At 55.5% G+C, this 14,971-nt stretch overlaps 1 protein-coding gene across 2 annotated transcripts; it reads left to right on the top strand.

Moving 5' to 3' along the window:
• Positions 1–7,166: 7,166 nt before the first annotated feature.
• Positions 7,167–14,479, top strand: LOC135975302 (fibrinogen-like protein 1-like protein). Of its 2 annotated transcripts, XM_065565688.1 has the most exons (3): positions 7,167–7,388; positions 9,951–10,061; positions 12,318–14,479. In XM_065565688.1, the coding sequence occupies exons 1-3, from the start codon at positions 7,385–7,387 to the stop codon at positions 12,995–12,997; spliced, it is 795 nt and encodes a 264-aa protein (XP_065421760.1). In that variant the 5' UTR covers positions 7,167–7,384; the 3' UTR covers positions 12,998–14,479. The 2 variants fall into 2 exon arrangements, with proteins under 2 accessions (XP_065421760.1, XP_065421761.1); XM_065565689.1 differs by lacking the exon at positions 9,951–10,061 and having other exon boundaries at positions 7,169–7,388; positions 12,318–14,476.
• Positions 14,480–14,971: the final 492 nt, after the last annotated feature.

The following is a 14,971-nucleotide window of genomic DNA, read 5'->3' as shown; positions in this document are numbered from 1 at the left end:
GACGTGTTCCCACAAAACGTTTGGATTTTGACAAGCTGGCAATTTCTGATGGAAAAACAGTTCCACTGGCAAATTCTGACCAGCGCCTCTCCTGACCGCACAGCTCCCTGCATCTCTGCTGAGCGTGGAATCAGAATGGACTTGACACAGGTGGTTGTGCCCTGGGATGCCATCTCAGGCCAGCTCCCCCAGTGCTCCGGCGCTCACATTCTCCTAGTGGTGACGTCTGACCCTGGGGAGATGAAAGGCCTCTGCAGGTTGTTTCCTGCAGTGTGAGCTTTGGCTGCAGGCTTCTGTCCCCAGCCATGGCACGAAGGAATCTGTCTAGCCAGGCTGGGCGTCCTCCCTCATCTGTGGTCAGAGGTCACACGGGCCCTTCCAGTGACAAGGTGGCAGCATCTGGCCCTGGGAAAACAGACATCTGCTGTGTGCTCACCCCAGAGATTTCTTTCTTTCTGCAAACTGAAGAGGCCTCTCTCCTGTAGCCTCAGCAGAGGCTGCGAGGAGGCCAGCAGGCCCTGTGGCCCCCTGCAGACTAGGGGAGGCCCTGACCAGTAGCTCTAAAGGCCAGAAGACCCCACAGGACAGGTGGGGAACGGGACTGTGACGTTACGTTGCTGTTCCATGGTTCCTTTCTCCTCAGCTGAAGAAGAAACTGAGCCCTGAAGCAAGGCAGCAGACTGGCTTGTCCGTGCGGCTGACCCAGTATTCACCAGAGCGGGGAGAAGGAACAGTGAGGCTGGTGGGTTCCGTCTTCTAAAAAGAAAACAAATCAGAGCATGTTTTTACATCCGGCTTTTGACTCCCCGGCCAACGGGTGTGATCATCCCAGGTAGAAAAGTCAGCCTGTAATGCCCGGCTCCTGCTGGCTGCTCCGATGGAGACTCCACTTCCCCTCTCCTCCCCGTAAGGCAGGGGAACTGCCAGCCATTGCCTGGTACTGTCTGCACCCAGCAGCAACACTCCTCTGCCTCCCGCCGCCCTCTCCTCTGCTGAGGTCCCCCGTGCCCTGCCCTGGCACCCTCTCTGCTATGGGGTCAGACATGCGGGGAGAGCAGGGCAGGTCTGTGCCCTCAGCCCCGGGGCTCTCGCACAGAGCTCTGCCCGCAGGCCCAGCCCTGAACATCACGGAGTCAGAGGAGCTTCTCCCACTATCACGGCAGCTCCTCCTGTTGGTGCCCAAAGCCCGGGACTCGCACTCAGCCCCTGAAAGCAGGGCCGGCTCCAGGCACCAGCCGACCAAGCACGTGCTTGGGGCGGCACCTGGTAAGGGGCGGCCAATCTTGGGGTGGTGGGGTTTTTTGGGGGGGGAGTTTGGTCGCTGGGGGTGGGGTGGGTTGTTTTTGTTTCGTCGGTTGGGCGTGTAGGGAGCACTGGGGGGTGGGATTCGGCAGCAGTGCTCCGTGGGGGGGGGTGGCAGCACGGCGTGGCGCTCCGCAGGGGCGGGGGCGCTGTTTGGCAGCATGGCTCGGCGGTGGGGTGTTTGGCGGCGCGGTGCTCGGTGGGAGATATGTGTGGCGGTGGGAGGGTTCAGCAGCACGGCGCGGCGCTCCGCGATGGGGGGGTGTTCGGTGGCGCTCGGTGGGGGGGTTCGACGGCACGGCATTTGGCAGCGCTCCGCGGGAGTGGGTGTTCGGCTCCGCGGCGCTCCATGGACGTGGGGTGGCGTCGCGGTGCTGAGGGCGTGTGTTATGGCGGCGCTATGGAGGGCGGCACTCTTTTTTTTTGCTTGGGGCGGCAAAAAAATTAGAGCCAGCCCTGCCTGAGAGTTGGGAACGTTGCAGCACGGCCCAGCCCCGGCTGCTGGGAGAGGAAGGCCACCCCACCTCCCTGGCTGGGAGAGCTGCCATGATCCCCCCATCTGCCAGCCCCAGTTGTTCCCTATGAATTTAAAGATGCGTTAGGCTCCTTGATTTCCTCGGCAGGAACAATGTTCTCATGAGTGTGTGCGCGCGTTCCCCTCCCTGACAAGCATGCAAAGCTGATCCGTCCACGGCCGAGTTCTCAGAACAGTAATATTCTTCTCTCTCTATTCAGCCCTGATGTATTAGAAGGTAAAACTCCTGTGAAAGGTGCGCTAGTAATGTTCAAAGCCGGCCGGCAATGCAGGTACTGCCACCAGGCTGCACGGTGATTCATCTCAGAGACATCTCATTAATTTAGCAAATACTGCCTGAAAGGAAGAGAGCGCCGGCCACCCAAACTCTTCACACAAATAAAATCCATATCAGACGCCGCTCACCTTTCCGAGGCGGCTTTGCCTTCCCCTCCCCTCTCCTCTGAAATGTGCGTGGATATAGGTGAGTAAGCAAAGGTGCACTCACACACAAACACACAGTGACACATCTATAATCATACAGTGCATCACTCTGTTCCTAGGAGCTCAACAAAGTTCACCTCCGCTCATTAAAGGTGACATGCTAAACAATTGGGTTTGAGCTCTTATTTTTTTCTTCTTTATGGTGGATAAAGAAAGCATGAAAAGGCTTTTTTTTTTTAATTGTTTCTTTCTTGTTTTTCACTTTAGACATACCCAGTCTTAGCTTCCCTGTTTCTGCTGGTGGGCTCCAGAGGGAGTTTTCTAATCCCTCAAACCAAAGGAGCATGACCACTGAATATTTAGCAAAGAGAGCTTTTCTCCCTACTGTGTGTTCGGCATTTGAGTGAAATGGGTGCCAACCAGAACAACCGACCTCCTCCCCATGCACCTGTTTCAAGCAGCCTGACCAAAACCCCCTTCCTTCCTCCCTTGATCACTCGGGTTTCATATCCTTGGTACTTGTGAGAAAGCTGTGCAAATCTGTGATCACACTGAGTGTACTGTGCACGTCTTAGTATACTTCTCTGTCACCCTGTTTGGACTGTAAGTTCTCTGGGGCACAGACTGTGGGTGATAGTTTTGCTTCTCTGGCACAGTAGGATGCTATAACAAGAGACAGGTTTCAGTGTGGTAGCCATGTTAGTCTGTATCAGCAAAAACAACGAGGAGTCCTTGTGGCACCTTAGAGATTAACAAATATATTTGGGCATAAGCTTTCGTGGGCTAGAACCCACTTCATCAGATGACTTCATTAGACTGACCTCCCACTTGGTAAGACAACTCCCATCTTTTCATGTGCTGTGTATATACCTGTTAGTCTCTAAGGTGCCACTAAGGACCATCCCAAACCGCCCCACCATCCGCTCCAATGCAAGGCATTTCTTTACAGCGCCTTCTCTGATATACACACACAGCAACGTGTGTGTGTGTATTATTAAAAAGCCCTCTTGATCGGGCACACTTCTCACCCTTGGGAGAGGACAAGGGAACAAATACGTGATGGGTGTTAGTCATGTAGCGTAATGCACCACTGGAAGGTGCTGTGATACTGTGGTGGTGAACGTGGTATAATGACCTGCACAGAACAGAATAGCACGGGAGTGACACTTGAGGTATGTCTGTACAGCCCCAGCAAAAGTAGGGCCCAGCTGATAATGGTCTTTCAGTACTACCACGAGAGAAATGTTAAATAATAATAAACCGACCTCGTCAACCCAGTAGTTCTGTCGTCACCCATAGAGCCAGCCACGAAAAAAGAAGGGTGGACAAGATCTGCATTTCTAATGTAAAAGCAAATCAAACCCCACAGGGCTTTAAAAACAACTACCCTTTATTCATCAGAAAGAAGCCAAAAGGAACGTGCCCTGTATTTGGTTCCGAGCACAGGTCCCCGTTTGAAGGATGTGCTGACCTCAGGATAGCCGTATAGGTTTGGTTGAGGGCACAGGCCTGGGCGTCAGGACACCTGGGTTCTATTCCTGACCTGCTCTTTAGCTTTGGTCACTTCATTTCTCCGTGCCTCTGTTTCCCCACCCACTTTTTGTCTGTGTAGACTGTAGGCTCTCTGGGGTGGGGCCAATCTCTCATCATGTGTTTGGACAGCGCCTAGCACCAGGGGGCCCTGGTCTCGTTTGTGGCCCCTAAGCCCTACCGAAATGCATTACCTAGGGAGGTGGTGGAGTCTCCTTCCTTGGAGGTTTTTAAGTCCCGGCTTGACAAAGCCCTGGCTGGGATGATTTAGTTGGGAATTGGTCCTGCTTTGAGCAGGGGGTTGGACTAGATGACCTCCTGAGGTCCCTTCCAACCCTGATATTCTATGATTCTATGATTCTATGACTGTCCTCTGCGCACAAACCCTAGCCTCTCCCCTGCCCCCCACATCTCCCTGAGCTTCCCTCCTGCCTCCCTTAGCCTCCTTCCTGTCCCCATCCCCCTGTACCCCCCTCAGCCTCCCTCGGCTCCCCACACCCCGGCCCCCTTAACCTTCCCCCACATTCTTCTGCCCCCTGCCCCCACATGCCCTGCACCTCCCTCAGCCGCTCTTATATCCCACATGATCACCTCCAACCCCCTCAGCCTCCCCTCTGCCCCATCCCCATGCCCCCCTCAGCCTTCCCCCTGCCCCCCACACTCCCTGGCCCCCTCAGCCTTCTTCCTGCCCTCCACACCTACTACCCCTGTCAGCGTTCCCCCTGCACACTCTGTCTCCCTCATGCCCATATCCCTCTGTCCCCCTCAGCCTGCCCCCTATCCCTGCCCCCACACCCCCCTGCAACCCGCTCAGCCTTCCCCCCACATACCCTCACAGTCCCCATGCGCTGTCCAGGCCCTGAACCATGGCCTCAGACAGTCTGCCTGTGGGCTCGGCTTCAGCCTCCTGGAGCCCAGCGGGAGGTGGCAGCCAGCGTCAGGAGGGCAGCCTGCCTGCCACATGCAGACAGAGCGTGGGGACGGGGCGGCCCTCGCGCAGGCCTCAGCCCCGCTGGCAGCAGTGGGAGATGGTGCCATTTTGATGAAGGGACAATTGGCGCCTTTGGCCACGTTTCCATGGGACAGGTGAGAAGCCCCCAAAATCCCGAGTCACAATCAGAGCGTGAGGGCGGCCGCGCTGCTGCCCCTGTTGTGCATGGGGTCGGCCCAGCACGCCCAGCTGATGGGGGTGATCCTGTCACGGAGTGTGGGGGGACTCAGGGCCCTGCACCCCCGGCTTCCTGCGATTCACCATGACTCTCAGCCAGCCAGTAAAGCAGAAGGTTTATTTAGACGACAGGGACACAGTTCAAGACAGGTCTCGCAGGCACAGAAAACAGGACCCCCTCAGTTAGGTCCATCTTGGGGTCCTCGGGCACCCCAGCCCCCTTGGGAGGTCAGAGCCCTGTCTGCCTCCCAGCCATTCCACCAGCCAGCTCCTGAAACTCTCCCTTCTGCGACCCCTCCCACAGCCTTTGTTCAGTTTCCCGGGCAAAGGTGTCACCTGGCCTCTAACCCCTTCCTGGGTTCTCATGTTACATGCTCAGGTATTCTCTGGTCAGTCTCCCATCCCCCAATGCAGACTATCCTAGCCACACTCCCCAGTCAGCATTCAAAGACCACAGTAAGAACAGTCCCAGTTCGTCACAGATGCGTAGCCAGAATCAGCCGGAATCCACTGGAAGCTGCTTTACCAGTTTTTTGGGGCAGCCAGACTTATGGGGCCGGCTGCAGCTGGCATTCGGGATGTGCGGGCGGGGGGGAGGAGGCAGCATGAATTGCATGTGGGAGATTCATTCGTTGTTTGTGTGACAGCACAAACTCCCCCTCATCCCAAAACCTGGTCCCCAAATGAGCAGACTGGAGCACATCACACTAAGCAAACTGGTGCCACGTTCAACAAAATAAACAGGTCCCATCTCGTGTCCTTTGTTGCACATTTCGATGGCGTGTGCCAGGTGCTGGCAGCTTGCAGGGTCGAGAAGCGTGCATGCGGGTGAACCGCCTGGGTGCTCTTTTCCAGAACTATACGGACGTGGAGCTGTTCCCTCTAATGCACCAGTTCCTGCCCCCTGTATCCCAGCCAGAGAGCTGGGACACAGAGAGCAGCTGCCTTGACAGTCGCTGAATGAATCCATTTTGATCCTCTTCCCTGTGGGACAGATGCAGCAGCAGCGCAGTCTCGCTCCAGCCCATCCCACTCAGGTATCTCCTCACCCGGCCATGACCTGTCGGGACAATGGCGGGAGCGGGGGTTCAGTCTCTGTAACCCCACGTGCTAAGCAAGGGTTAGTGATACCAAATGGAACTGAAAGTCCGAGGGGGGTGGGGAGAGGGGTTCCCACCTGGTGTGTGGGTTTGGTGAAAGGCGCCTACAAAACGTTGGGTCTGCCCAGTGCTTAAAGACAGAGCTGACTGGACTCAGCTGGAAGTCCTGGTTTCTTCTCAGTGATCCCTAGAGCTGAAAACACTGTGAAGCCGGTTTGCCTGGGCACCATAGAGCCGGTGCTGTGGTGAAAGACAGTACGGGGGGGAGCAGCAGCGAGGTTCCCCCTAGCCAGGGAAGTCACTAAGAGCTGGACTCACTCCGGGCTGGAGGCCCCTCAGAGCATGGCATCGCAGCTCCAGGCAGAGACGGCAGCATGGAGCAGCAGCGGTGCAGAGCAGAGGCAGAGGCATCCGTGGCCCACCCCTTCTCTCCCTGGGGCAGGAGGCCAACCCCCCCCCCGAACACCCCCTGAACTCTCAAACTCTGCTGAGCTGGGCCTGTAAACTGGGTAAGGGGACAGCAGAGGGAAAATGGGAGGGGTGTGCCAAAGGGACATTCGTCCATTGGACTCTCTCATCGCAAGCTGGGAAACTGAGGCAAGGGGCTGCTGCCCAATGGATTGTAGAGCGGGCGTTTCACTCACAGTTCACATACTGCTGAGTCACTCTTGTGGTGGTTTCCCCAGTTCATACTGCGTTTCTTTCTCCTCTGAATAAAAGTTCTCGTGTGTTAGACACAGACTCAGTGCTCGCAACGGGGCAACAGCTGCCTGTTAGGGGCGTGCTGGTCAGTTTCCCAGATTTCTGGGAGGGGCGCTCCAGCTGGTTCTGCTTTGCAATGCTAAGAGGAACCCCGAGATCCTGATTCTCGTCCTTGTCACTGCCAATACCACCTGGCACAAGCGTTACACCCCCATCACGTTCTGCACAACCCCCATTCCTGCCATCTCCTCTGGCTTGATCCTCTCCGTTTAGTGCGTCCTTCGTCTGGAAGGCCGATGGTACGGTAATGCAGCAGAGTCCCACTGAGAAATTAAATCCCTGGCTCACACCTGCCCGGCTTCAGAAACGTTGGCATTCTCGGGGAGAAGGGAGGGAGCCCAAGAAATCTGGTATCTGCGGTAAATAAAGGATGGGCAGACGTTCCGGAGGGGGCTCCCTCCCTGCCCACAGGCCAGGCTTGAGGCCAGCGGTTGAGAAAGCAAGATAAGCTGGGTGTGGAGTGGCGCTTTCCCCATAAAGGCATGGAGCCCCGGCTCTGGTTTCTGATGTGGAAGTGGGGGACGCTTCAGGGTGCTAACTCGCCCGCTCAGCTGCAGCGTCGGGATGGGTGAGTTTTATTGAAATGCCCAGTATTTCACACAGCCTGGAGATGTAGGGCCAGAGCCTGGTGGTGGGCACCAGAGCGCCAGGCGGTGTGGGCACGTGGGGGAGGTGCAGTGGCAGGGCATGCTATGTGGCCCCTGTGGGACACCATGTGCCCTGAGTGCCCGGGCACAGGAAGGAACGTGCCCAGACAGACGCAGTAACTACCGCATAGAGAGGGGCAGCCTGCACTCCTCTCAGTGCCGCCCCTCAGCCCAGGCAGGTGCACAAGGGGGAGGGGAGCCCTGGTGCATCCTCTGCTTTCCCGACCCTGCCTGGCACAAGGCACAAGGGCCGGGGGCGCAGTGAGGTACATGCTGCTTTTCCTTTGAAACGGAGCAGCATTTCCCCCAGCAAGTGCATGCTGCAGCATGAGCCTGGCTAGCTAGGAGTCTGGCAGTGCCTCCTGGTGGGTAAAGAGTGCCCCCGGGGCCATGGGGTACCAGGAGCCTGGCGGGGATCCCCTGCCCAGCGCTCTGCTGGACCCTAGGCAGGAATCCTCCCGCCCTGCCCCAGGTACCTTTGGGCATTGGGGCCAAAATACTTTAGAACACAAAGGAACTAGCATAAGCCATGTTTTAAAAATGGGGAAACTGAGGTATGGTGCAGTGTAATGAGTTTTCCAAGGTCACAGGTCGAACTTAGGCCCTCTGTGTCTTAGACTATTACAGTGTGTGAACGGCTGCTAGCTGGCAGCGTCCCCGCTCCTCTGGGGCGTCAGGAGAAGGGGAGGCGTGTTTTCAAGGATGAGTGACTCCAGATTGGTATTTCACTTCAGTTCCAAACACTGTAGTTCTGGCTTGTCAGACTCACTGAAATCCTTCTCCTTTAAAGCGTTAACCCTTTGCCTGCCATGGGGTTACGCCTCTCTCCTCTCTCTCACAAGGATACCTGAGATTGCTGGCAGCGTGTCACAGTTACTTGGGCTGTGACATTGTCTGACGAATTTGGGTCCAGGCAGCTCCAAAAAGAAGGTGTTTCCAATGAAATCTGTCTGGGGCAAAGTGTTTCCATTGCAGCAGTGTGTTTCGGTGTGTCGTTTACACGGTGTTCTCTCTCTCTCTCTCTAATTCATTTGCACGTTTGTATCACGGTCACTTTTGGGGTTAGTTGTGGACTTTCTAACTTTGCAACACTACATGAATACAATGATGGCTGACAGAAAGCACGGTGTCGGACTCCAGTGCGGCTTTAGCCTGTTCTGGTTTCACACACACACACACACACACACATACACACACCCTGCCTGGCCCGCCCCACCCCACAAAAAGCTGCCATTTGCACGTGTCATGGGCCGGCAGCAGCTATAATCAAACTTGGGACCTCTGGAGCTTCACACGTGAGCCTCTGCTGTAGGGTTCTCAACCTATTTACCATTGGGGGCTGCATATGCCGTGCTCTGCGTTATGTGGGCTGTAGCTACACAAGATGTAATACCAGGGCCGGGATAGATATACTTGGGGGCGGAGGGGGTGGTGGTGAATGAGCCGGTTTCTGTCCAAGAGTCTGGATTGCTCTGGGCTGCTGATCCCGGCAAGGTCATTGTGAATCCCTGCGCTGAGTGCTGAAGGTGGCCTGGGAAAAGCATGTGTGGGGCGGGGGAGGGGTGTCTATGTTAATCCCGTCTGAAATAAATGGCCATGCCCTTGCTAGGGCAGCGCTTACAGTGCACCCCTCAGGGACCCGGCTCCATTTTGAACTCTTTTTGGCCAGGACTGTGGCCCCTGGCGACTCTGCCTACTTTAAGCCTGGCCTGAGCTGGGCCCACAGAACAGCTGCAGTGTCAGCAGCGTGTCCCCCTCTGGGCTGCTGGGCTGCAGTGCAGGGGGCAGCATGCCTGGCGTGGGGCACACAGCAGCTCTGCGCCCTGGGCCCCTCTCACCTGGCACTCATCTGAGGGGGGCAGAGCCCTGCCGGAGGCTGCCCAGCTGCTGTCTCTGTGTGGGTGAGCGGGCACTGCCCTCCGGCTGGTGGTAGTGACTGTGGACGGGGGGAGCTGCGACAGAGGGGGTTGCTCCGAGCAGCACTCCCCTTGCAGCGGTGCAGCGTGGGGAGAGAGGAGGCAGCTCCTTCCCCACCACAGGGAGCACTCCAGCCGGCCCTGACCCGCCCGGGACCCGGGAGCCAGGACATCGGAGCCGCAATCTTTGAATGGTTTTTACCATGCAGCTGGGTCCCAGCTGTGTGCTAATCAGGCCGGCTGCAGAGACGGAGACAGTGGCCGGGCCGGGGGAGAGGTGAATGGTGGGCTTCACCCCGTCTCCAGAGACTTGGGCCCACCCCGCCCATGCTGAGCCCCTTTGAACATCCAGCCATGTCCTGCGGTGCCTACCTGGGAGCTGAGCTCTTCTGAAAATCTGGCCCAGTAGTTGAGCCCTCTGAAAACTCTGGCCTTAGCGTCTAAGGGTAACATTTTCAAGAGTGGCTAAGTCACTTAAGTGCCTAAATCCCAGTGAGTTCTAGTGGGATTTAGGCACTTGAGAAACTCTCTCCTGGTCTCATGTCCAACGGTTTCTGTCCCCTGCAGGGTTCCAGTCCAGCTCTCTCCTGCTTCTGTCTGCGCTGTCCATGATGGCGCTCCTTGGCGTAGCCCCCATGCAGGGCAACGGGGCCCTGGCCCACAAGAAGGTTGAGAGGGGTGAGTAGAGGGGTGAGTAGAGAACCCGTCGGAGAGCTTCTATCATCTGCCATATCCGAGATCAGGGCATCGTGGGCCTGATTCTTCTCCTCTCCCCCATGCCGGGGTCACCCCTAGATCCACTTATCCACTGAATGCAAAGGCGCCACAGGGAGTTGGGTGCCTAAATCCCACTGAATTCCAATCACAGTCGGGTGTCAAACTCCCTTAGGCTCTTTGAAAAATCCCATTTAAATTGTCACTGATGGGTTTTATAATTAACATTCGCTGAGATGGATCTGGCAGCATCTCCCCCACCCTCGCCAAACGATTTCTTCAGCAGTACGGACTCAGGAAGGATACAGAGCCTTGGTTTACACTTGACTCATCTCCTCAAGGTTTCTTCAAAACCAGCAGAGCAAGAAACTATTCTTATTTTATTTTATTGATGTAAGCAGAGTCAGGATGAGCTCTACCCTGACATCTGGTGGTGAATTATGGCGAGTGTGGAAAAGAACTCCAGGGGCTGATCTGGTTTGCATAGGCACACCCACTCGCCTGGCATGAAACAACAGCAACTCAAAGTGGTTACTTTGGCTGGTGTGGGATCCCCAGTTTCTCTGTTATTGGGGCAGGAAGAATAAAGTTTTGTTACCCTGATTCTGTGAATCAAGGCCAGTGGAACTGTTGTATGACAGAAGGACTGAGTGAGTCCTTCACCATTACCTAAGTAGCACTTACTTGACAGGGGGCATGGGTTACAAAACCCAGTGAAGGAAGAGAGGATGTGAACAGGTATTTATATGTGATGGTATGGGTCCTCTTTGAGGGTTTGAAACACCAATTGCACTACCTTCTCTCTCCACTGTTGAATGTCAGAGCTAACTTTGATTCCATTAGGAGTCTAGTTACAGGCTGCTGAGCTGAATTCACTTTGGGCCAGTGGTGCACTAGCACTGGGGCTCCCCTACTGCGAGCTGAAGTTGCTAAGAGCTGAAATCACAAAAGAGCTAAAAGAAGAACAGGAGGACTTGTGGCACCTTAGAGACTAACAAATTTATTAGAGCATAAGCTTTCGTGGACTACAGCCCACTTCTTCGGATGCATATGCATCCGAAGAAGTGGGCTGTAGTCCACGAAAGCTTATGCTCTAATAAATTTGTTAGTCTCTAAGGTGCCACAAGTCCTCCTGTTCTTCTTTTTGCGGATACAGACTAACACGGCTGCTACTCTGAAACCTTTCAAAAGAGCTAAAGTTATTAAAAGCTGAGATCACTGAGACTGTGTTAACTCGTGGGGGAGCCTGAAGCTGTATTGCTAAGCGGCTGGCAGAGCTGAGTGACTCACAGGGCGGTGAGCAGGGCGGAGCGGAGCCTTGTGGGAGCGGCCCAAGGAACAGCTGAAGTGGAGCAGAGCTGAGCGGCTCACAGGTCGGTGAGCAGAGCGGAGCAGCTGCTAGAGCAGTTCGTGGACTGTGGGAGTGGCTCACGGGACACCTGGTGGAGTGGAGCGGCTCGTGGAGAAGGCTGCGGCGGAACCCCACGAAGAGGCAGCCGGTCGCCCCTTAACACCCTGCGTGCCTTTCCCCTCCCCCCCCCCGCTTGAACTCTGGGGCTGCACTGACCAGGAACAGAGACTTTGGGGGGTTGTCGGACTTTTGGGACTTTGGCGATCCTTGTGTTGCTGGACCCAAGAGACTTTGGGGTTGTTGGACTTTTGGGACTTTGGTGATTCTTGGGTTGCTGGTTTCAAGAACCAAAGGGAAAGGACACAGCCCAATTTGCTGGGGTGGGTTTTTTTGCTCATGAAGCCTGTTTGTGGTGTTTTTCCAATTTAATGCTGATGTTGTTTACCTCATGTTATTAAACATTTTCTGTTCCACTCAGACTCCGTGCTTGCGAGAGGGGAAGTATTGCCTCTTAGAGGCACCCAGGGGGTGGTATGTAATTGTCCCAGGTCACTGGGTGGGGGCTCGAGCCGGTTTTGCATTGTGTTATTGAAACGGAACCCCTAGATACAGAACCCGGCCTTTGTTGCTGCCAACTTAGATGGGCAGAAGGGTTACATTGGTAAAATGAAAGTGTAAGATCTGGAGCCGGATTCTGTGGCCAGGAATGGCCGGGGCGGATTCTGTGGCTGTAGTATTGTGAAATACACAGGACCTGCCTCTAAAAACCCAGGCTCCAGTTACCACAGGCTGATTTGAGAGAGCTAGCTAGCGCTCTCTCTCCCCCACCCCCCACCTGCCCCCTTAACCTGATGTTCGTGGCATTTCAGGGTTCCCCAAAGACTGCAGCAACATCCCCAGGGACAGCCCCAGCGGGGTCCATGTCATCCAGCCGGCAGGCTCTCCCCCTCGAGTGGTGTGGTGTGACATGGACACCGAAGGCAAAGGCTGGACCGTTGTCCAGAGAAATTCTTACAACACAGAGATCACCTGGAAGGAGTCCTGGAGCACCTACAAGTACGGCTTTGGGAATGTGCAGCAGGATTACTGGCTGGGCAACGAGTACCTGTCCCTGCTCACGCGGCAGAACATCTACAAGGTCCGCTTTGTCGTGGAGGACAAATCCAACAACACCCGCTACGCAGAGTACGACATCACCAGTGTCGAGGATGAGCCCAGCGGGTACCCTCTGAGGCTGGGCAGGTACTCTGGGGACGGCGAGGACTATCTCACCACCTACCACTCCGGCCTGGGGGGCATACACGACAACATGAAGTTCAGCACAAGTGACAAGGATCAGGACCAGACCAGTGGGAATTGCGCAAGTAGCTATGGAGGCTGGTGGTACGACAAGTGTCAGAACGTCCTGCTCAATGGGAAAGGCTACATCTACTGGGCAGGGTTCTGTAAGAGTGGGGAGTGCAAGTCTTCCCTCATCCTGGTTAAGCCAACAGACGTGTGCTGGGTCCGGCAGGAGGAGCCCATCCTCCTTGGGAGCCGGCGCCGCTGAGAAGGGGAGACCATATTAGATCAGACACTGAGCGCCATCCCCCACCTAATCAGTGCAGACCCTGCAATGCCTCCACTCTGCTCACCCCCTTCCCTGTTGGCTTCTGCACGGTAAATCCCCTGGAATAAACGCTGAGAGCTGACCCCGCCGGTGCGTTCGAATGACACGAAGAGTGTGATTGGTGTGTATAACTGGACCCCCGCTTCCACTCTGCCTCGCTGGAAGCCATGTCACTCACTACCGCTGGAAGCCATGTCACTCACTACGACTTTAGACCCACATTTACCTCTGCTTCTCCCAGGCCTGCCACTGCCCCTTGGCATTAGTGATCAATGAATCATGACACTGGATTTCTAGCAACTGTCATTGAGCATTTAAATGGGGGATGACTCAAAGCCAGGACTTTACATCTGAATCCTGCATGTATTAGCAGTGGTGAGTTTGGGTTCAAAAACCTGGCCTCTGTGTTTTTAATAAATATGGTTATTACATGAGAAAACATTGCAACAGTAATTAGTTGCTGATAAACCACTGAGATTAGATAGACGTGCAACGAAACCACACAATAAAGATATTGGTGTCCCTCTTCAACCCAAGGGGCTAGTCAAAGTTTGGGGCCCTGGGGATGTTCCAGTGGGGAGCAGAAATTGGCAGTGGAGTCTGGTAATTTTTTGATGTCTTGTTTATTGACAAGGAACATACAGAGTCCTGCTTCTCCAAACACAGCAGGAGCCAACAGCAGGGATTAGCCTCCCTGCTCTCAGCTCCAAGCCTCTTTAGCCAGCACCTGGCCCAAAAGCTCTCTATGCTCCTCCCACGATCACACCATGCTGACAGGCTCTGCTTGACTTTCCTGCTCTGCCTCCGTGTCCTGGCTGCACTGCCCGGCTTGTCTCTTTCACACACGCACCAGCTCAGAACAATGCTCGGTGGCATCCTCTGCCCACCTGGGGCTAGTTTCTGTGCACACGCCATCATGGCTTGTTCTACACGAGGCCCCCTTACCTGTTGCTTCCAGCTGTCTTAAATGAAGAGAGCATCCTCACAGCTGTGTCAATGAGATTTTAACTCCACCCATAACATGGTATAATCCAGCTCCTAGCAGTGTATTTATCTGTCAGGCTGACGTCCTCTGAGCATCTCTGAGCATTTCCTGCCTGTTTGGCTTCAGTCTTCACTTCAATCAAAGTTCATTGTGACCAGATGCTGAACACCATTAATGCTAACAGCCAGGGGCAGGAGCATCCCGAACAGGGAAAGAACAGGCTAAAGAACAAGTCAGCTGGGCCTGATGAAGTTCACCCTCGGGCAGGGCTCCCAAATCATGGGCTGTAGCCCAAAGATGGGCCATGACGTAGTCCTGGCTGGTCCACTGGCAGGGGTGAAGATGGGGGGGAATGTGAAGGGGCATTGCCCCCCCGCCCCAAACTGCATCTTTCCAGTCCCCTCCTGACCATGGCCCTTCAGTGCATCCCCAGGACACAAGGCCCTGTCTAATTGGCCTTCCTGACAGATCCTGCGTGGAGAGCGTGCATAGGAGGGGGTTTGGGGGCAGGTTTGGAAAGAGGGATGTTTTCATGGGGAGGGAAGCTGGGAGCCGCTGAGGTGCAGCTGGAAGGTTTCCTCCTCCCTCCTCAGCATCTGGGGTGCAGACAGGGGGGAGGGGGTTGCTATTTTGCAGTTGGGAGTATCAGGGACCCTGCCCCCCCCCGTGCACTAAGCTGTCCCCTCCATCTCGGTTGCTGGTGGTGAGGTGGGGGTGTGCTGTTTTGCAGTGGGGGAGCAGGGGATCCCCCTGCCCAGGGCACTGACCTCTCCCCTTTCCGCCTCCCATCTCCGCTGTTCGTGCTGTTAGCCACCCCCACCCCCCACTCTGCCCATTGCAGGCTGCGCTTGGTGTCCTCCCCAGCCAGCCATCCCTCGCCAGGCTGGAGCATGACGCTGCAAGCGGGACATCCTCAGCCTGTCCCGGGC

This window comes from Chrysemys picta, chromosome 13, assembly GCF_011386835.1.
Source record: "Chrysemys picta bellii isolate R12L10 chromosome 13, ASM1138683v2, whole genome shotgun sequence".
In the NCBI taxonomy this organism is placed as follows: Eukaryota; Metazoa; Chordata; order Testudines; family Emydidae; genus Chrysemys; species Chrysemys picta.
This window is presented reverse-complemented; position numbering and strand designations above follow the sequence as displayed.